The 22603-nt window shown below is 40.0% G+C and overlaps 5 protein-coding genes across 5 annotated transcripts; all 5 read left to right on the forward strand.

The window, feature by feature from the left end:
* Positions 1–1578: 1578 nt before the first annotated feature.
* On the forward strand, positions 1579–2823 carry LOC115566037 (E3 ubiquitin-protein ligase TRIM21-like). Its single transcript, XM_030391785.1, has one exon. The coding sequence runs from the start codon at positions 1579–1581 to the stop codon at positions 2821–2823; it is 1245 nt and encodes a 414-aa protein (XP_030247645.1).
* Positions 2824–4942: 2119 nt separating this feature from the next.
* LOC115566038 (E3 ubiquitin-protein ligase TRIM21-like) lies at positions 4943–6577 on the forward strand. The gene has a single exon (XM_030391786.1). It carries the CDS (start codon positions 4943–4945, stop codon positions 6575–6577), a length of 1635 nt encoding a protein of 544 aa, XP_030247646.1.
* A 3751-nt stretch (positions 6578–10328) lies between these two features.
* On the forward strand, positions 10329–11979 carry LOC115597448 (E3 ubiquitin-protein ligase TRIM21-like). The gene has a single exon (XM_030443351.1). The coding sequence runs from the start codon at positions 10329–10331 to the stop codon at positions 11970–11972; it is 1644 nt and encodes a 547-aa protein (XP_030299211.1). The 3' UTR covers positions 11973–11979.
* Positions 11980–14800: 2821 nt separating this feature from the next.
* Positions 14801–17360, forward strand: LOC115597449 (E3 ubiquitin-protein ligase TRIM21-like). Its single transcript, XM_030443353.1, has 3 exons — positions 14801–14816; positions 14916–14969; positions 15211–17360. Exon 3 carries the CDS (start codon positions 15216–15218, stop codon positions 16845–16847), a length of 1632 nt encoding a protein of 543 aa, XP_030299213.1. The 5' UTR covers positions 14801–14816; positions 14916–14969; positions 15211–15215; the 3' UTR covers positions 16848–17360.
* Positions 17361–18903: 1543 nt separating this feature from the next.
* Positions 18904–20529, forward strand: LOC115566039 (E3 ubiquitin-protein ligase TRIM39-like). Its single transcript, XM_030391787.1, has one exon. The coding sequence runs from the start codon at positions 18904–18906 to the stop codon at positions 20527–20529; it is 1626 nt and encodes a 541-aa protein (XP_030247647.1).
* Positions 20530–22603: the final 2074 nt, after the last annotated feature.

A 22603-nucleotide genomic window follows, 5' to 3' on the forward strand; every position in this document is an offset into this window, starting at 1 on the left:
TTTGTAAGACTATATCTAGTGTTTTCTTTAAATCCAACACAGATACAACATCTATACAACACAATAAGGGGCAACAAACAGTGATATGATTGAATCATATTGTATAAAAATAGATAGATTAACCACCAACACTTTCATAACAACAGCATAGAAAGCACTGAAAGAGAATTTGAAGAAAAAAGCCTTGCCATACAATTTTCTATTACAATGAAGGGACACTCCTTGTTTCATTGTTGTCTCTATGCTGTGTATAAACAGCTGTTTTCCTATTGTTCCTGACTCTCCTCAAATATGTGAAACAGCGTCCCTCACAGCGTTGATCTTTCACAAGCTCTAACACCCTGCAGCCTATCAGATTCAAGAATTCTCTGAGACCATGGTGTAAATCCAAAAATACAATAACCTGTGGATGTCTTAAACTGGCCTCTTCTGTTGTCTTTTCATAAATGTATTTACTGTTGACTGCTGTAGATTCTCACTGCAGAACATTTTAAAATGAAAAAGTCTCCAAATAGCTCTCAGTGCACATAGACAGCTTCAGTACTTTGCTTCCCTATTACTTTTCGATGTGTCACAAATAATTCATTATAATGAACCTGAGGGAGGAAACAAAGAGTCAGGAGCAGAGCTGGAACAAGAGGCGGAGCAACATAGGAAAATCAGGTGAGCTCCAACATCAGACTCCTCACCAAGAACTGAGAAATCATCCGTGTAAGAAGAGTGTTGCAGCTGAGACACACCTTGTTGTTTCTCTCTGAACAGCGAGAATCAAACTCAGTTCATCTCATCTTTTATAGCCGTCTCTGCCAAACAGCGGTGAGTACAGCAGATTATATCAGATGTGTTTATAATACCGGCATTGTCTCACTCACACACACACACACGCGCGTGCACACACACGCGCACACACACCTGTTTTGAATTAGGGCTTGTTTCTTTTTTTTTCTTTTTACTTTTTGTACATTTAAATAACTTGTCAAATGAAACTTTCACTAATATAAAATGTAAGCATATGATACAAAACTGTCTCCTGACATTCTGGTAATGATTCTTTGATGTTGAATAATAAAAGATTCTGTCGTTCTGTTTCTTCACACTTTCACTTTTGTCTTCAATGGAAATGTCAGCTGCCGGCCTCACAGTAACATTTACATAAACTGTCCTTAGTCAATGTGTCCTTCTTTTGTCATTTTATGAAAATAACTTGTCAGTAAAACTTTCACTTTTGTAAAATTTTGCTATTTGATACAAAATTGTCTTCTAACTTTTGGTAATCATATTTTGCTGCTTGATAAAAAATAAATAAATAAAATGGCATTTTTCTTCTTCACACTTTCACTTTTGTTTTCAGTGAATATGTCAGCTGCCAGCAGCCTGCTCTCTGAGGATCAGTTTCTGTGCTCCATCTGTCTGGATGTGTTCACAGATCCTGTCACCACACCATGCGGACACAACTTCTGCAAAAACTGCATCACTCAGCACTGGAGTAATAGAGCTCATCGTGAGGAAGGGGCGACTCAGTATTGATGCTCAGAATGGTTACTGGACTCTTGGTTTGAGGAGAACCTGGAAGGCAGGATGTGTATGAAGCATGATAAACTGCTGGAGCTGTTCTGCAAAGATGACCAGAGATGTGTCTGCATGCTCTGCACTATTTCAGACCACAAACAACATGAAGTTGTTCCTCTGAAAGATGAATGTGAAGAAAGAAAGGCAGAACTGGAGGAGACAGAGGCTGAACTTCAGTGGATGATCCAGCAGAGACAACTGAAGATTGAAGAGTTCAAACAATCTGTCAAGGTCAGCAGGGAAAATGCAGACAGGGAAATAGCCGAAGTTGTTCAGGTGTTGACTAAGCTGAGAGATGCTATTAAGAGAAAGCAGGCCGAAGCTGTTAAGGCGATTAAATCAAAGCACACACTGATAGAGAAACAAGCTGAAGGCTTCATCAAAGAGCTGGAACAAGAAATCATTGAGCTGAAGAAGAAAAGTGCTGAGCTACAGCAGCTCTCACTCTCTGAAGACCACCTCCACCTCCTCCAAAAGCTCCCGTCCCTGAATGCTGCTCCACCCACCATGAACTGGACAGAGGTCAGAGTCCGTTCTCCATCTTATGAAGGTATTTTTAGGGCTGCTTCTGCTCCGTTGCTGGAGATGTTCAAAATTGAATTGAAGAAACTGCTACCAAAGACTGAGCTAAAAACTGCCCAGCAGTTTGCAGAGGATGTGAATCTTGATCCTGATACAGCACATCCCGAACTCATCCTGTCTGCAGATGGGAAAAAGGTACATCATGGTAATGTCAGGAAGAAGCTCCCAGATAACCCAAAGAGGTTTTCTACTGCTCTGTGCGTCGTAGGGAAGCAGGTCATTTCTACAGGAAGATTTTACTTTGAGGTTCAGGTTAAAGGGAAGACTCAGTGGGTTATAGGAGTTGCCAAAGAGTCAATCAATAGGAAGGGGCCACTCAATATTGATCCTCAGAATGGTTACTGGACTCCTGGTTTGAGGAGAGACAATGAGTACTATGCTGCTGCATACCGTCTGTATTCAAAGTCACAGCCTGAGAAGGTGGGGGTGTTTGTGGATTTTGAGGAGGGTCTGGTTTTGTTTTATGATGTGGATGCTGCCAATCTTATCTACGCCTTTACTGGCTGCTGCTTCACTGAGAGACTCCTCCCATTATTCTGCCCCTCCTTTAATCAGGGTGGCAAAAACTCCGCCCCTCTGAACATCTGTCCTGTCAACCATCCCTCATCTCATTATCCCTCATCTCTGTCAACTGCTTGTTCTTATTCTCCGGTTTCTCCGATAGGGATGTAACTAATTTATCCTCTTTTTTAAGTGGTTGCGGGGGTTACTGGTGCCAATCCCAGTTGTCACTCTCGGCAAGGGCAGGGTACACCCTTACAGACTGCACATCGGGTGCAACTGGTCGACCTGCTCTACCCGCTGAGCTACAGCTGCCCCAGTCAACCATACTACATAAAATAACTATCAAGAAAAAGACAAATCTCCAAATTTTTTTGTTCAGATTCTATTTAATGTGGATTTTTGCATCTTGATTTTATCCAACTCCATGCTGCAACGTGAAATGGTCCAATAGTCACAAGCCTAACCTGAAGTTCTTTTGTATTTTATTATGTAAGGTGATTCTCATGATTTCATGAAAACAATGTAAAATGATATAAAACAGCAGGCAACCTTTGTTTGCCTTCATTTGTTCTACTATCAATTGTAAAATAATATTGTTTTATGTTTTCATATTTCATTAAGTGTGAGATGAGGACATTTTCTCAATGGCAATCTTTTGCAGGAGAAATGTATGTCTCAGTTGTGATCTCTAACTTGTCATTTGAATATTTTAGAGAGTTTGTAAAATGACTTGCAGTCGACAGAACAACAGAACCATGAAAATCTCTCACAATATATGTGGTGAATACACGCATGCTTTTCCTCTTGATATCTGTCATATACTGGTTTTCTTATTACTGATATGTTATGAAAGGAAATGTTGAAGGGTGGAAAAAGAAGAATTGTTGTCTCTCTGTCGTTAATGAGGGAAACTAGCACTGATATTGTTTTTATACTGAAATAAACCGATTTTGTAAGACTATATCTAGTGTTTTCTTTAAATCCAACACAGATACAACATCTATACAACACAATAAGGGGCAACAAACAGTGATATGATTGAATCATATTGTATAAAAATAGATAGATTAACCACCAACACTTTCATAACAACAGCATAGAAAGCACTGAAAGAGAATTTGAAGAAAAAAGCCTTGCCATACAATTTTCTATTACAATGAAGGGACACTCCTTGTTTCATTGTTGTCTCTATGCTGTGTATAAACAGCTGTTTTCCTATTGTTCCTGACTCTCCTCAAATATGTGAAACAGCGTCCCTCACAGCGTTGATCTTTCACAAGCTCTAACACCCTGCAGCCTATCAGATTCAAGAATTCTCTGAGACCATGGTGTAAATCCAAAAATACAATAACCTGTGGATGTCTTAAACTGGCCTCTTCTGTTGTCTTTTCATAAATGTATTTACTGTTGACTGCTGTAGATTCTCACTGCAGAACATTTTAAAATGAAAAAGTCTCCAAATAGCTCTCAGTGCACATAGACAGCTTCAGTACTTTGCTTCCCTATTACTTTTCGATGTGTCACAAATAATTCATTATAATGAACCTGAGGGAGGAAACAAAGAGTCAGGAGCAGAGCTGGAACAAGAGGCGGAGCAACATAGGAAAATCAGGTGAGCTCCAACATCAGACTCCTCACCAAGAACTGAGAAATCATCCGTGTAAGAAGAGTGTTGCAGCTGAGACACACCTTGTTGTTTCTCTCTGAACAGCGAGAATCAAACTCAGTTCATCTCATCTTTTATAGCCGTCTCTGCCAAACAGCGGTGAGTACAGCAGATTATATCAGATGTGTTTATAATACCGGCATTGTCTCACTCACACACACACACGCGCACACACACCTGTTTTGAATTAGGGCTTGTTTCTTTTTTTTTCTTTTTACTTTTTGTACATTTAAATAACTTGTCAAATGAAACTTTCACTAATATAAAATGTAAGCATATGATACAAAACTGTCTCCTGACATTCTGGTAATGATTCTTTGATGTTGAATAATAAAAGATTCTGTCGTTCTGTTTCTTCACACTTTCACTTTTGTCTTCAATGGAAATGTCAGCTGCCGGCCTCACAGTAACATTTACATAAACTGTCCTTAGTCAATGTGTCCTTCTTTTGTCATTTTATGAAAATAACTTGTCAGTAAAACTTTCACTTTTGTAAAATTTTGCTATTTGATACAAAATTGTCTTCTAACTTTTGGTAATCATATTTTGCTGCTTGATAAAAAATAAATAAATAAAATGGCATTTTTCTTCTTCACACTTTCACTTTTGTTTTCAGTGAATATGTCAGCTGCCAGCAGCCTGCTCTCTGAGGATCAGTTTCTGTGCTCCATCTGTCTGGATGTGTTCACAGATCCTGTCACCACACCATGCGGACACAACTTCTGCAAAAACTGCATCACTCAGCACTGGAGTAATAGAGCTCATCGTGAGTGTCCCAACTGTAAGAAACGTTTCAAAAGAAGACCTGTGCTGCAGGTCAATACTTTCATCTCTGAGATGGTTTCTCGCTTTAAAGAGTTAGCTCAACAGAGAGCCAGCAGCAGCTCAGAGCAACAAGCTGCCAAACCAGGAGAAGTTCCCTGTGACGTCTGCACTGGAACCAAACTGAAGGCCCTGAAGTCCTGCCTGGTGTGTCTGGTGTCCTACTGTGAGACTCACCTGGAGCCTCATCTGACAGTGTCAGGCCTGAAAAGACATCAGCTGATCGACCCTGTGGAGAACCTGGAAGGCAGGATGTGTATGAAGCATGATAAACTGCTGGAGCTGTTCTGCAAAGATGATCAGACATGTGTCTGCATGCTCTGCACTATTTCAGACCACAAACAACATGAAGTTGTTCCTCTGAAAGTGGAATGTGAAGGAAGAAAGGCAGAACTGGAGGAGGCAGAGGCTGAACTTCAGCAGATGATCCAGAAGAGACAACTGAAGATTGAAGTGTTCAAACATTCTGTCAAAGTCAGCAGGGAAAATGCAGACAGGGAAATAGCAGAAGGTGTTCAGGTCTTGACTAGCCTGAGAGATGATATTAAGAGAATGCAGTCTGAAGCCATTAAGGTGATTCAATCAAAGCACACACTGATAGAGAAACAAGCTGAAGGCTTCATCAAAGAGCTGGAACAAGAAATCACTGAGCTGAAGAAGAAAAGTGCTGAGCTGGAGCAGCTCTCACTCTCTGAAGACCACCTCCACCTCCTCCAAAACCTCCCGTCCCTGAAAGCTGCTCCACCCACCAAGGACTGGTCGGAGGTCAGAGTCCGTGCTCCATCTTATGAGGGTATTTTCAGGGCTGCTTCTGCTCCGTTGGTGGAGATGCTCATAATTGATTTGAAGAAACTGCTACCAAAGACTGAGCTCAGAACTGCCCAGCAGTTTGCAGTGGATGTGACTCTTGATCCTGATACAGCACATCCCGAACTCATCCTGTCTGGTGATGGTAAACAGGTACATCATGCTGATGTCAGGAAGAATATCCCAGATAACCCAGAGAGGTTTTCTATTATTCTGTGCGTCGTAGGGAAGCAGGTCATTTCTACAGGAAGATTTTACTTTGAGGTTCAGGTTAAAGGGAAGACTCAGTGGGTTATAGGAGTTACCAATGAGTCAATCAATAGGAAGGGGCGACTCAGTATTGATGCTCAGAATGGTTACTGGACTCTTGGTTTGAGGAATGAAAATGAGTACTGGGCTGCTACACGCCGTCTGTATTCAAAGTCACAGCCTGAGAAGGTGGGGGTGTTTGTGGATTATGAGGAGGGTCTGGTCTTGTTTTATGATGTGGATGCTGCCAATCTTATCCACTCCTTTACTGACTGCTGCTTCACTGAGAGACTCCTCCCATTCTTCTGCCCCTCCTCTAATCAGCATGGCAAAAACTCCACCCCTCTGATCATCTGCCCTGTCAACCGTACTACGTAAAACAGCTATCACCAAAAAAGCTCACTTCTATTTGGATGTAACAAATCTCCATATTTAGTGATAAAGTACAGTGTTTGGTTTACATTCTATTTAATGCAGATTGTTGCATTTTTATAATATGACACCCTTTTGCAACTTACTACTGTAACACAGCAAATTAATTGATCTTGTATAATGTTGTTTAATTAAGTGTTACATTGTCTGGAATTATCCAAACATCTGTCTCGTAGTCACAGGCCTAACCTTGAGCTGTTTTGCATTCTTTTTATGTTGACCTCTATTTTTACAAGTTGTCCAAATGTCATCTTCTGGGATTTAAGTAACATATTTTAAAATCATATCAATGTTGCCATTTGCATCTTCTTTTTAAATTTCATTGATTATTTTGACATTTTATAGAGCAACACTTGATGATGTCTTTTTAAAATCTTTTGTAGGTGACTTTTGTTACACGGTGGATCTCTAAGTTCTCTTTTTAATATTGAGTGTTTCAAACACGCATGCTTTGCCTCTTGATATCTTTTATATACTGGTTTTGTTATTACTAATATGTTTGTAAAGGAAATATTGAAGAGTGTAAAAAGCAGGATTGTTGTACCTCTCTGTCGTTAACAAGGAAATACATATATAAATAAACAGATTTTGTAAGACTACATCTAGTGTTTTCTCTTAATCCAACACAGATACAACATCTATACAACACAATCAGGGGTAACAAACAGTGATATGATTGAATGATAATAAATAAAAATAGATAGATTAACCACAAACAAAAAAATGATACACAATTGGTTTCCTATAACATATTTTGTTGCTAATGTGTGATAAATTGATTTTACAGAAATATCTGAATAGCAAATAATTGTTATGGGACCCAATGACATCAGACCAGTGTGAAATTGTATTAATATTCTGGATGACGAGGCCATACCTCTTTGTAATGAACTGAATGCTTTTCAGATTTTATATTAATGTTTAATTGATAAAATAAAAATGGAAAAATCTGCGTTTTTTTTCAATAGATTCCAAATCGTTTGATCAATTGAGTCAAAATCAAAGTCACATAATATCATCACACTTAGTTTAATATTTAATTTAATAATTTAGTGCTCCTCACATTTTTTATTTGTTATATTATCATATTTTTTTTTAATTTTTTTATCATAGACATTTTTTAAATAACCTCCAGGTCGCTTCCATATATATTTATATTTTTAAATGAAAAAGGTTTTTCAGTTCTCTGTCATCAAGGAGGAAATAAACCAGAAAATATTCACATTTAAAAAGCTGGATTCAAACTATTATTGTAACACTTGACAACTAATTTACTCTTCAGCTCTGTGAACAACTTGTAAGTTTAATGGCAACTTTAATTAACAGTGCTGCTGTTCTGTTGAGCTGAATCACAATTTACACTAAATATTATAATGCAAATACATGTTGACACTTATTTGAAGAAAATCAATGCAGTCATGTTGCAGCAACCTCCACCAGAGCACAGCTGATAACATGAAAAAGGACTGTGTTCTGTATAACTCGTCCACTAGAGGTCACCCTATCTCAGGTAAACCAGCTTCAGACCTCTTCTAACAGCTCTTCAGCCACGGAGGTCAGTATACAGTGAGATTATCATGACTCACATCATTGTGATAATTTCTTGTGTGTGATTTAAGATTGTAAAACTTGATAAATGTGAACCTGATGTGATCTTGGGGTTGTGAAGACTTGGATTTAACATTTTAAATCAAGTCTCCAGTTACTTCAACTGTTTAGGAGAACACTGTTTTACTGTGAAGCTTCAGAAATCTTTTGTGGATTAAAAAACTTCACCTGACTTTCATCACCATGGTGGGAGGACATGATGACTGAGTTTTAATCTTGGAGTGAACTGTTCCTTGAAAAACAAACCAACCTTGAGACTTTTACCTTTTCAGAATTCATGGTGCTTTTATTGTCCATATTTACAAAAACAAGCAAGTATGATCAATCAACCATCCACAGTCTGCTGTGGGAAAAATGAATTTACTAAAAAATAGAGTTTGTTCTTGGATGTCAAATACCTTCCTACTTTAGACTCCCATTTTAAAACAAAGAGGACTTTAAAAAGTATCGAGCAACTACAGCACAAGTTACTGTTTAAGTACTTATACTTTGCTCCCTATTAAACATATCTTGAGAGATTGAGCAATAACAACAAGACAGATACATTAATCTCGAAGTGTGTCAGGGTAAGAGACTATAGTCTACAGTCTTTGTCAAACCCTGGTGTGTGCAGCACATTGACAGGCATGAGAGAAAATCAGACTCGGCTACCTGATTAGTTCCAGAGGTTTCTGCACAGGGGCAGTTCTAGGGGGGAGGCCAATAGGGGCCAGTGCTCCTGTAACTCTGAGTCTGGACCCACCTGTGGCCCCCCTAACAGGGAGTCTGCATTAATAATACAATGACAGATTTCTTGCAATGATATTGTTCTGAAGGGAAAGGTAGAAATAAAGTGTCTCAGCAGTTTACTACCCAATCACAATTGCTGAAATTGTAAACACTGCTTTGTCTGAATGAGGGATTTATCCTTTTTTCCGGGTTGTATGTGCCCCCTAACAAAAAAGCCGGCCCCAACCTGGCCCCCCTATTAAAACTGGTCTAGAACCGCCACTGTTTCTGCATATCAGGACTTAATTATCACCCCTCAGTGTATCAGAATCAAGTATTGACTGAGACCACGGTGTAAACCCAAGGTTGCAATATTCTCTGGATGTCTTAAACTGGCCTCTTCTGTTGTCTTTTTATAAATGTATTTACTGTTGACTGCTGTAGACTCTCATTGCAGAACATTTTGAAATGAAATAATCTCCAATTAGCTCTCAGTGCACATAGACAGGTTCGGTACTTTGCTTCCCTGATATTTTTTTCATGTGCAACAAATATGTTACTATAATTAACTTCAGGGAGGAAACAAACAGTCAGGAACAGAAATGGAACAAGAGGCGGAGCAAAATAGGAAAATCAGGTGAGATCCAACATCAGATTACTCAACAAGAACTGAGAAATCATCTGAGTAAGAAGAGTGTTGCAGCTGAGAAACACCTTGTTGTTTCTCTCTGAACAGCGAGAATCAAACTCAGTTCATCTCATCTTTTATAACAGTCCCTGCCAAACAGCGGTAAGTACAGCAGATTATATCTAATGTGTTTATAATACCAGTATTATCACTCACACAAACACACACACACACACACACACACACACCTCTTTCCAATTAGGGTGTGTCATTTTTTTTCTTCTTTTTTCTTTTTTACATTTAAATAACTTGTTAAATGAAACTCTCACAAATATAAAACGTGCGCATATGATACAAAACTGTCTCCTGACATTTTGGTAATGTTTCTTTGATGATGATGATGAAAAAAAGATTTTGTCATTCTGTTTCTTCACACTTTCACTTTTGTCTTCCGTGAATATGTCAGCTGCTGGCCTCACAGTAACATATACATGAGCTGTCCTTAGTCAATGTGTGCTTCTTTTGTCAGTTAATGCAAAAAATAACTTATTCGTCTCTTAACATTCAGTAATCATGGTCATTTTTAGAGTATTCTTTTGGCCTTTTTTATGGCTCGATATAATAGGACAGCTTGAGAGTTGACAACAGACGGGGTGAGAGAGGGGGGATAACTCTCCACCAGTTTGATATTTTAAAATAATTATTTAATTGAGATTCTGCTTCTTCACAATTTCACTTTTGTTTTCAGTGAATATGTCAGCTACCAGCAGTCTGCTCTCTGAGGATCAGTTCCTGTGCCCCATCTGTCAGGATGTGTTCACCGATCCTGTCAGCACACCATGTGGACACAACTTCTGCAAAAACTGCATCTCTGAACACTGGGATTGTAGAGCCCATTGCGAGTGTCCCAACTGTAAAAAGCTTTTCAACATAAGACCTGTTCTGCAGGTCAATAGCTTAATCACTGAGATGGTTTCTCACATTAAAGAGTCAGCTCAACAGAGAGCCAGCAGCAGCTCAGAGCAACAAGCTGCCAATCCAAGAGAAGTTCCCTGTGACGTCTGCACTGAAACCAAACTGAAGGCCCTGAAGTCCTGCCTGGTGTGTCTGGTGTCCTACTGTGAGACTCACCTACAGCCTCATCTGACAGTGTCAGTCCTGAAAAGACATCAGCTGATCGACCCTGTGGAGAACCTGGAAGGCAGGATGTGTATGAAGCATGATAAACTGCTGGAGTTGTTCTGCAAAGTTGACCAGAGATGTGTCTGCATGTTCTGCTCTTTTTCAGACCATAAACAACATGAAGTTGTTCCTCTGAAAGACGAATGTGAAGGAAGAAAGGCAGAACTGGCTAAGACAGAGGCTGAACTTCAGCAGATGATCCAGCAGAGACAACTGAAGATTGAAGAGATCAAACAATCTGTCAAGGTCAGCAGGGAAAATGCAGACAGGGAAATTGCACGAGGTGTTCAGGTGTTGACTAGGCTGAGAGACGCTATTGAGAGAAATCAGACCGAAGCCATTAAGTGGATTCAATCGAAGCACACACTGATAGAGAAACAAGCTGTAGGCTTCATCAAAGAGCTGGAACAAGAACTCTGTGAGCTGAAGAAGAAAAGTGCTGAGCTGGAGCAGCTCTCACTCTCTGAAGACCACCTGCGCCTCCTTCAAAACCTTCCATCCCTGAAAGCTGCTCCACCGACCAAAGACTGGACAGAGGTCAGAGTCCGTTCTCCATCTTATGAGGGGAATATGAGGTCAGCTTCTGCTCCGTTGGTGGAGATGCTCATAATTGAATTAAAGAAACTGCTCCCAAAGACTGAACTTAGAACTGCCCGGCAGTCTGCAGTGGATGTGACTCTTGATCCTGATACAGCACATTGCCAACTCCTTCTGTCTGGAGATGGTGAACAAGTTTGTCATCCCAAGTATGGTGATGTCAACAAGAAGCTTCCAGATAACCCAAAGAGGTTTTCTACTGGTCTGTGTGTTGTAGGGAAGCAGGTCATTTCTACAGGAAGATTTTACTTTGAGGTTCAGGTTAAAGGGAAGACTCAGTGGGTTATAGGGGTTGCCAAAGAGTCAATCAATAGGAAGGGGCTACTCTATATTGTTCCTCAGAATGGTTACTGGACTCTTGGTTTGAGGAAAGAAAATGAGTACTATGCCCCAGCATGCCGTCTCAACTCAAAGTCACAGCCTGAGAAGGTGGGGGTGTTTGTGGATTATGAGGAGGGTCTGGTCTTGTTTTATGATGTGGATGCATCCCATCTTATCCACGCCTTTACTGGCTGCTCCTTCACTGAGAGACTCCTCCCATTCTTTTGCCCCTCCTCTAATCAGGGCGGCAAAAACTCCGCCCCTCTGATCATCTGCCCTGTCAACCGTACTATGTAAAATAATCATCAAGAAAAAGATAAATCTTCATATTTAGTTATAACATACTGAGCATTTGTGTTCAGTTCAGATTCTATTTAATGCAGATTTTTGCATCTTGATTTTATCCAACTCCACCCTGCAATTTAAAATAGCAGTCATTTGTTTGAGTTTCTTTTGCAGGAGACGTTTATGTCTCTGTTATATATATAAAATCTGTATACTTTCAGGAGTAAAGACAGAACAACAGAACAACAACCATGAAAATCTGTCACAACATGTTGTGAATACGCGCATCTTTTGCCTCTTGATATTTGTAATACTGGTTTTCTTATTACTAATATGTCTTATTAGGGAAATATTAAAGACTGGAAAAAGTGACATTTTAATTTCTCTATTGTTAAAAATGTAATCTAGTTTTTATGCTGTGTTTATAATGAAATAAACAGATTTTTTAAGACGACATCTAGTGTTGTTTTTAAATCCAACACAGATACAACACAATGAGGGGCAACAAACAGTGATGAGATTATATGATAATTAATAAAAAATAGATAGATTAAACACAATCATTAAAATTATCGCTAAAAATTATACACAAATGTTTTCCTATGACACATTTTGTTGCTAATGTGTGATAAATTGATTTTACAGAAATATTTGAATAGGAAATAATTATCATTTGACCCAGTGACATCAGACCAGTGACGATTTGTATTAAAACTCTCTGTTGGGACCCACAGAAGAAGTCATTCATTGTGGATTTCAAAATGGCTTCTGAAATGAACTCATTGTCCCAGAATTCCCCATTCCTCTCCATCTCCCCCATGGGGCTGCCTGCCCTCAAGATCTCTTCTTCTGCCCCCCCCCCCCCCCACACACACACACACACACACAAACACACACATCTTTGTGTTGAATAAAGGCTTTTGAACCTTCTTGCTGTCTATTTAATATCGTACAAGAGTGAATGTTACTAACCACTACACTCTCAAGAACTCCAGAATCCTTCAACCATTACAGCTGGTATGGTACATTTGGTTGTAGTTGTTAAGTTAATTATTAATCAGAGTTATAAACAATTGAGTACCTCTATATGAGACCAATTAAGTAAAATTGCTATCTTTTCCCTTCTTCAAGGGTGGTGCCCCGAGGTGATCTAATGTAAATTTGATCATATTATTTATCATAATTAACATTATCCCATATAATCATAAATTATCATTGATAGCCATATTTAACCTTTAACCTAAATCTTATTGTTGCATAAACATTACTTTATTGTGCCTCGTGTAATGCAAGTCCAACATAAATGGTGCCCCGTGTGAGGCAGTGTACTGTCGGCATCTTGAACCCCTTAGCCAAAAGTCTTTATATTGAACCACTAATCTACTACAGGAGTAGATGTTGATTTGTACTTACAAACAATTGCAGTGTGATGAGAATTGATTTATCAATCAAATGTATAACCCATTTGATCAACCAAAATCATTTAGGTTATTAACTGCCACTTTGAGCTATTTGCTAATGCCGCTATCAATTCAAGATGAACGTGCTGTAGAAATTCTGAGAATTCAGTTCAGCATTTGAATATTCCATATTCAATGCATTGTAGCCAAGCAGTTGATGACAATTTAAGTGTTCCTCGTGTTAATCACAGCGTGCCACTGGCCATGTGACACAAAGAAGTTTATATCTTGCTGTTACTGCCTCGCTTTTCAGCCTGAGTACGAAGTAGAGCCAGAGAGAGAGAGAGCCACAGCGTGCTACCAGCCCTGTGAAACAGAAGTTTTGTACTTAAGCTGTTTCTACCACGTGTTTCAGCCCAAGTCAACTTTAAGAGACCATTGTCTGATTGTTACTACACTGCATTCCAGTTAATGCATGTTTATGGTATTGAATTGTATTAATACAACACAAGAACACACCTGATCCAAATCAGGTGTGTTTCATTCCAACCAAGCAAGAACACACCTGATTTGGATCAGGTGTGTTCTTGCTTGGTTGGAATGAAAACCTGCAGCCACACGGCCCTTTACTGGATCAGTTTGACACCACTGCTCTAGATAATGAGGACATACTAGAGGTCACCCTATCTCAGGTAAACCTGCTTCGGACCTCTTCTAACAGCTCTTAGGCCACAGAGGTCAGTATACAGTGAGATTATTTTGACTCACTCACATCATTATGATCATTATGTCTTGTGTGTGTGATTTAGGATTGTAAAACTTTTAAACTGTGAACCTGATGTGATATCAGGGTTGTGGAGACTTAGACTTAACTTTTTAAACAAGTCTTGAGATACTTAGTTGTTTAGGAGAATGCTGTTTTACAGTGAAGCTCCAGAAATGTTTTGTGGACTACGAAACTTCACCTGACTTTCATCAGAGAGGAGATTTCAGGGAGGACATTTCATTTTGGAGTGAACTGTTCATTGAAAAACAAACCAACCTTGAGACTTTTACCATTTCAATATTCATGGTGCTTTTATGGTCCATATTTAAACGCAATTACATCACTAGTTACTGTTTAACTACTTATACTTTGCTCCCTATTAAACATATCTTGAGAGATTGAGCAACAGCAACAAGACCGATAAATGAATCTGAAACTTTGTCAGAGTAAGAGAGAGAGATGCAGTTCAGACACATCACTGAGACATGAATTCTGTTAATCCTGTCTGTTTTCAGCTAAACAGCAGTCTCTGTTAAACCCTGGTGAGAACAGCACATTGAGAGACATGACTGAATATCAGAATCGGCCAACTGAGTAAATCCAGAGGTTTCTGCATATCAGGATTATTACACCCTGCAGCCTATCAGAATCAAGAACTGAACCTAAAGGTGGAGCAAAAGTGGGAAACAGGTGAGCTCCAACATCAGATTCCTTAAGTGGGATTGAGAAATCATTCGAGTAAGAAGAGTGTTGCAGCTGAGACACACCTTGTTGTTTCTCTCTGAACAGCGAGAATCAAACTCAGTTCATCTCATCTTTTATAACAGTCTCTGCCAAACAGCGGTGAGTACAGCAGATTATATCAGAAGCGTTTATAAGACCAGCATTATCACGCACCTGTTTTCAATCAGGGCGTGTCTTTTTTCACCTTTCTTACTTAATTACTTTTGAATAACTTTCAAGAATGTTAATTTAAAGCATATAATACAAAACTGTCTCCTGACATTCTGGTAATGACTCTATGATGTTTAATAAGAAATGATTCTGTCATTCTGCTTCTTCACAATTTAACTTTTGTTTTCAGTGAATATGTCAGCTGCCAGCAGTCTGCTCTCTGAGGATCAGTTCCTGTGCCCCATCTGTCAGCATGTGTTCACCGATCCTGTCAGCACACCATGTGGACACAACTTCTGCCAAAACTGCATCACTCAACACTGGGATAGTAGAGCCTATCTTGATTGTCCCAACTGTAAAAAGCTTTTCAACGTAAGTCCTGAGCTGCAGGTCAATGGCTTAATCTCTAAGATGGTTTCTCACTTGAGAGAGTCAGAGCAACAGAGAGCCAGCAGCAGCTCAGAGCAACAAGCTGCCAAACCAGGAGAAGTTCCCTGTGATGTCTGCACTGGAACCAAACTGAAGGCCCTGAAGTCCTGCCTGGTGTGTCTGGTGTCCTACTGTGAGACTCACCTACAGCCTCATCTGACAGTGACAGGCCTGAAAAGGCATCAGCTGATTGACCCTGTGGAGAACCTGGAAGGCAGGATGTGTATGCAGCATTATAAACAGCTGGAGCTGTTTTGCAAAGATGACCAGAGATGTGTCTGCATGCTCTGCACTATTTCAGACCACAAACAACATGAAGTTGTTCCTCTGAAAGAAGAATGTGAAGAAAGAAAGGCAGAACTGGAGGAGACAGAGGCTGAACTTCAGCAGATGATCCAGAAGAGACAACTGAAGATTGAAGAGTTCAAACAATCTGTCAAGGTCAGCAGGGAAAATGCAGACAGGGAAATAGCAGAAGGTGTTCAGGTGTTGACTAGGCTGAGAGACGCTATTGATAGAAAGCAGTCTGAAGCCATTATGGTGATTCAATCAAAGCACACACTGGTAGAGAAACAAGCTGAAGGTTTCATCAAAGAGCTGGAAAAAGAACTCTGTGAGCTTAAGAAGAAAAGTGCTGAGCTGGAGCAGCGCTCACTCTCTGAAGACCACCTCCTCCTCCTCCAAAACCTCCCGTCTCTGAATGCTGCTCCACCCCTCAAAGACTGGACAGAGGTTAGAGTCCGTTCTCCATCTTATGAGGGAAATATGAGGTCAGCTCTTGCTCCGTTAAAGGAGGTACTCAAAGATGAGATGAGGAAGCTTTTCCCGAAGGCTGAGCTCAAGACGGTCCAGCAGTATGCAGTGGATGTGACTCTTGATCCTGATACAGCAAATCCCCAACTCATCCTGTCTGAAGATGGTAAACAAATACGGTATGGTCTTCTGGAGAAGAATCTCCAAGATAACCCAGAAAGATTTTCCACAAGCTTGTGTGTTTTAGGTAAATACATCCCAATTAAATATTTAGGAAGAATTTATTTTGAGATTCAGGTTAAGGGGAAGGCTGAGTGGGCTTTAGGAGTTGCCAGAAACTCAATTAATAGGAAGGGGGAAATCAGTATTGATCCTCAGAATGGTTTCTGGACTATTGGTTTTGGCAATGAAAACGCTGGCCCAGTCCGTATACCCCCAAACGAAAAGATTGAGAAGATGGGGGTGTTTGTGGATTATGAGGAGGGTCTGGTCTCCTTCTATGATGTGGATGCTGCCTATCTTATCCACGCCTTTACTGGCTGCTGCTTCACTGAGAGTCTCCTCCCATTCTTCTGCCCCTGTTTTAATCAGTGGGTTAAAAACTCTGCCCCCATGATCATCTGTCCTGTCAATCCTACCAAGTAGAAGAACTATCAAGAAAAAGACTCAGTAGTTGTTGGATTCAACAAATCTCCATATTTACTGATAGTGTACAGAGCGTTTATGTTTTGTTTAGATTCTATTTAACGTGGATTTTTGCTTCTTTATTATATCCAACTCCACGCTGTTACCAACTACTGTAACACAATCATTTAATTAATCTTGTATAATGTAGTTTAATTAAGTGTTAAACTGTCTGTAAATATCAAAATAACAGTCCAATAGTCACAGGCCTAACCTAAAGTTGTTTGTATATTTTTATGTAAGTTGAGTTTTTATGATTTCATGACAATATTGTAAATTGATATAAAACAGCAGGCAACCTTTCTTTGCATTTCTTTTGCAGGAGACATTATGTCTCAGTTGTGATCTCTAACTTCTCATTTGAATATTTTAGAAAGTTTGTAAATTGACATGCAGTCGACAGAACAACAGAACATCAGCCATGAAAATCTGTCACAACATATGTGGAGAATACACGCATGCTTTGCCTCTTGATATCTGTTATATACTGGTTTTCTTATTACTAATATGTTTGTGAAGAAAATGTTGAAGAGTGGAAAGAGTAGGATTGTTGTCTCTCTGTTGTTAATGAGGGAAACTAGTTTTTATGCTATTTTATACTGAAATAAACAGATTTTGTACGACTACATCTAGTGTTTTCCTTTAAATCCAACACAGATACAACATCTATACAAGACAATAAGAAACAATATCACAAACAGTGATATTATTGAATAATAATGAATAAAAATAGATAGATCAACCACAAACACTGTCATAAAACAAAAGCATAGAAAGAACTGAAAGAGGATTTGAAAAAAAAGCCTTGCTATTCAAATTTCGATCACCATAAAGAGACACTCCTTGTTCCATTGTTGTCTCTATGCTGTGTATGAACAGCTGTTTCCCTATTGCTCCTGACTCTCCTCAAATATGTAAAACAGCGCCTCTCATGGTGTTGACCCATCACAAGCTCTAACACCCTGCAGCCTATCAGAATCAAGTATTCACTGAGACCATGGTGTAAATCCAAAAATGCAATATTTGCTGGATGTCTTAAACTGGCCCTCTTCTGTTGTCTTTTTATAAATGTATTTACTGTTGACTGCTGTAGATTCTCACTGAAGAACATTTTAAAATGAAATAATCTCCAAATTGCTCTCAGTGCACATAGATAGCATCGATACTTTGCTTCCCAAATCATTTTTTCATGTACCACAAAAATGTCACTATCATTAACTTGAGGGAGGAAACAAAGAATCAGGAACAGAGCTGAAACAATAGGCGGAGCAAAATAGTCGAATCAGGTGAGCCCCAACGTCAGACTGCTCACCAAGAACTGGGAATTCATCCGAGTAAGAAGAGTGTTGAAGCCGTGTTGTTTCTCTCTGAACAGCAAGAATCAAATTCAGTCCATCTCATCTTTTATAACAGTCCCTGCCAAACAGCGGTGAGTACAGTAGATGGTATCTGATGTGTTTATTATACCAGCGTTATCACACACACACACACCTGTTTTCAATTAGGGATTGACCTTTTTCTTTGTTTTTTTTATTTTTTACATTTAAATAACTTGTTAAATGAAACTTTCACAAATGTAAAATGTAAGCATATGATACAAAACTGTCTCCTGACATCCTGTTAATAATTCTTGATGTTTGATAATAAAAGATTCTGTAGTTCTCTTTTTTCACACTTCCACTTTTGTCTTCAGTGGAATTGTCACCTGCTTTACAGAAACTTTAACATGAGCTGTCCTTAGTCAATGTGAGCTTCTATTGTCAGTTAATGAAAAATAACTTTTACTTATTTGTTCTCTTAACATTTAGTAATCAGTCGTTTTTAGTGTATTCTTTTGGCCATTTTTATGGCTTGATTTGATAGGACAGCCTGAGAGGCGACAACAGACCGGATGAGAGAGAGTGGGGATGACACTCCACCAACTGAGTTACTGTGGCACTCTGTAGTTTGATAGTTTTGAATAATTATTTAATTAAGATTCTGCTTCCTCACATTTTCACTTTTGTTTTCAGTGAATATGTCGGCTGCCAGCAGTCTGTTCTCTGAGGATCAGTTTACGTGCTCCATCTGTCTGGATGTGTTCACCGATCCTGTCAGCACACCATGTGGACACAACTTCTGCAAAAACTGCATCTCTAAACACTGGGATTGTAGAGCCCATTGTGATTGTCCCAACTGTAAAGAACGTTTCAAAAAAAGACCTGTGCTGCAGGTCAATACTTTAATCTCTGAGATGGCTTCTCGCTTTAAAGAGTTAGAGCAACAAACTGCCAAACCAGGAGAAGTTCCCTGCGATGTCTGCACTGGAACCAAACTGAAGGCCCTGAAGTCCTGCCTGGTGTGTCTGGTGTCCTACTGTGAGACTCACCTACAGCCTCATCTGACAGTGTCAGGCCTGAAAAGACATCAGCTGATCGCCCCTGTGGAGAACCTGGAAGGCAGGATGTGTATGAAGCATGATAAACAGCTGGAGCTGTTCTGCAAAGATGACCAGACATGTGTCTGCATGCTCTGCACTATTTCAGACCACAAACAACATGAAGTTGTTCCTCTGAAAGAAGAATGTGAAGGGAGAAAGGCAGAACTGGGTAAGACAGAGGCTGAACTTCAGCAGATGATCCAGCAGAGACAACTGAAGACTGTAGAGTTCAATGATTCTGTCAAGGTCAGCAGGGAAAATGCAGACAGGGAAATAGCAGAAGGTGTTCACGTCTTGACTAGCCTGAGAGATGCTATTGAGAGAAGGCAGGCTGAAGCCATTAAAGTGATTAAATCAAAGCACACACTGATAGAGAAACAAGCTGAAGGCTTCATCAAAGGGCTGGATCAAGAACTTTCTGAGCTGAAGAAGAAATGTGCTGAGCTGGAGCAGCTCTCACTCTCTGAAGACCACCTCCACGTCCTCCAAAACCTGCGGTCCCTGAATGCTGCTCCACCCACCAAGGACTGGACGGAGGTCAGAGTCCGTTCTCTATCATATGAGGGAAATGTGAGGGCAGCTCTTGAGTCGTTGGCAGAGATACTCATAATTGAATTGGAGAAACTGCTACCAAAGACTGATCTCAAAACTGCCCAGCAGTTTGCAGTGGATGTGACTCTTGATCCTGATACAGCACATCCCGAACTCCTTCTGTCTGGAGATGGTGAACAAGTATGTCATCCCAAATACAATGATGTCAAGAAGAAGCTCCCAGATACCCCAAAGAGGTTTTCTACTGCTCTGTGCGTCGTAGGGAAGCAGGTCATTTTTACAGGAAGATTTTATTTTGAGGTTCAGGTTAAAGGGAAGACTCAGTGGGTTATAGGGGTTACCAATGAGTCAATCAATAGGAAGGGGCCACTCAATATTGAACCTCAGAATGGTTACTGGACTCTTGGTTTGGGGAATGAAAATGAGTACTACGCTCCTGCACACCGTCTGTATTCAAAGTCACAGACTGATAAGGTAGGGGTGTTTGTGGATTATGAGGAGGGTCTGGTCCTGTTTTATGATGTGAATGCTGCCAATCTTATCTATGCCTTTACTGGCTGCTCCTTCACTGAGACACTGCTCCCATTATTCTGCCTCTCCTCTAATCAGGGTGGCAAACACTCCGCCACTCTGAACATCTGTCCTGTCAACCGTACTCTAGTTTCTATTTGAATTTGAAGCTACAATGTAATTTGCATTTTACATTTTAAGCCCACCTCCACCTCCCCGATGTAGGACAGCTTTATCAATGCCCAATTATAATTAGTTATCTAATATTAAATGGAATCTAAACCTAAATATTGCACAACTGGCAGATAGAACTTTTGACGCACGGAAAGAACACATACTTTTGATCCCCAGTGATGCTATAAACAACTGCACCAAAACATGGACATATCAATGCACAACCCCAATGCATAAAAAAAAAACTAAATAATCAGAGCCAGCCGTTCCATGATAAAAATGTCTTGCCATCATTCGATATCCATGTTTACCTCTTTTAGATGAAGCTGCACTTGATTTTAAAAACAAATCAGTCGGTTTGCTGCATTTTTCACCGTCAGCCTACAGTGCTCTCAGATTTCTCTCTCTCTTTTCTCCGCTCACCCCTTGTGTCGCTTGATGCCTCAATTAATTTTTTTGCTAGCTTAATCTCAGTCAGCTTCCAATTTTCAATCTCCAACTTCCAACAACCATGCAGACACGGTCCACTCGATTCAGTCTTGAAATTCCCAGAAGGCACTGCTTCATTTTTAACTTTTGCAAACAAATAATCAAATACAAAAATGAAGGTAGATTTGTATTATTTCAAACCATGCACATTTTTAAACATCTGAATTAGAAATTCGCTTCAAAAGTATGCAGACTGATGTAAAAATTAGTGACTGTAGAGGGTAACCATGACTGTGGTATAGAGACTTTTATGTGGTAAATAAATAGCGATCAGATAGTTGTTTCAGCAGATGTGAAGGAATTGAAGAGACTAAATTGTCATTCAGCCGATGAAAAACACAGGGAGTGAAAAGTCAGCCGGCCCATAAGAGCTTGTGGTTTCCACTGGCTGCTGCACATGTTTAAGATTGTCAGTCTGTCACATACATTTTGCCCCGCCAGCAAATTTCCCAAATTCATCGTGGTAGATATGAAGGGAGGTTGGGAAATTTGGTGGTGGGGCAAAATGTACCTTTTTTATAATCTGTGACAAAGCAATTTTGCGCTATAGACGCTATAAACAGCGCTATAGAAATAAATAAATAAATCTTGTCTGATTGGTTGATGCTATATTATTGTGCACCACTTTCTTGCGCTTTAGAAAGTTGTGTGTGCCTGCCTGGGTTCCCTGTTTCTAGCTGCCAGATGCCAGCAGCCTCAGATTAGCCGCTGTTGGAGGCTCTGGCACCAGGAAGTAACGTTCACGTTAAACAGTGGCCGGCGGCGCTAACATGAGTTTACAGGTTATGGAGTCCCCTCTCACTAACGTGTGTTGTTTATTCCTGTCGGCGGGGGTGGGTGAGGCTCGTGGGCCACCAGGACTAATAGCGGGGCTGGCAAGGGTTTAAAGTTGAAACCCGCTTCACAACCAGTACGTAGCCTGCCCGTGTGATGCTTCCCATGCCACGGAGCGGGACAGGCACAACCTCGGCAGCAGCCGCTGATGGGACTGGCTACTACTAGCAGTTGCTAGCCGACATGCTAACAACTGACAAGCCTGGAGTGCCCTTAGTATCTAATGTGATGCTAACTGAGAGAAGCTGCTACTGACTGTATGCACGGTACAAGAGAGAGAGACACTGGCTCTGTTGGCAGAAGAGCCATGGACTGTGATTACTCTGAGCAGCATTTATGGGAGTACGTATCAATATTATATATTTCAATATACTTTTTTTTTTTTTGCTCGGAATGAAGCGGGGTTGGTTTGGTGGGGCAGCCGAAGCATTTGGGGGGGGGCATTGCCCTCCCCCGTGCCCATGCCTAGAACCGGGCCCGCTGAGTAGAATAACTTTCTAGAGAAAGACTTTCTATTTTTCGGATGTAACAAATCTCCATATTTAGTGACAGTGTACAGAGCGCTTATGTATTGTTTAGATTCTATTTAATGTAGATTTTTTCTTCTTTATTATATCCAACTCCACACCGTAACTAACTACTGTAACACAATCATTTAATTGATCTTGTATAATGAAGTTTAATTAAGTGTTAAACTGTCTGTGAATATTGAAATAGCAGTCCAATAGTAACAGGCCTA

The sequence above is a fragment of the Sparus aurata genome, chromosome 16 (genome assembly GCF_900880675.1).
Source record: "Sparus aurata chromosome 16, fSpaAur1.1, whole genome shotgun sequence".
NCBI classification, from domain to species: Eukaryota; Metazoa; Chordata; class Actinopteri; order Spariformes; family Sparidae; genus Sparus; species Sparus aurata.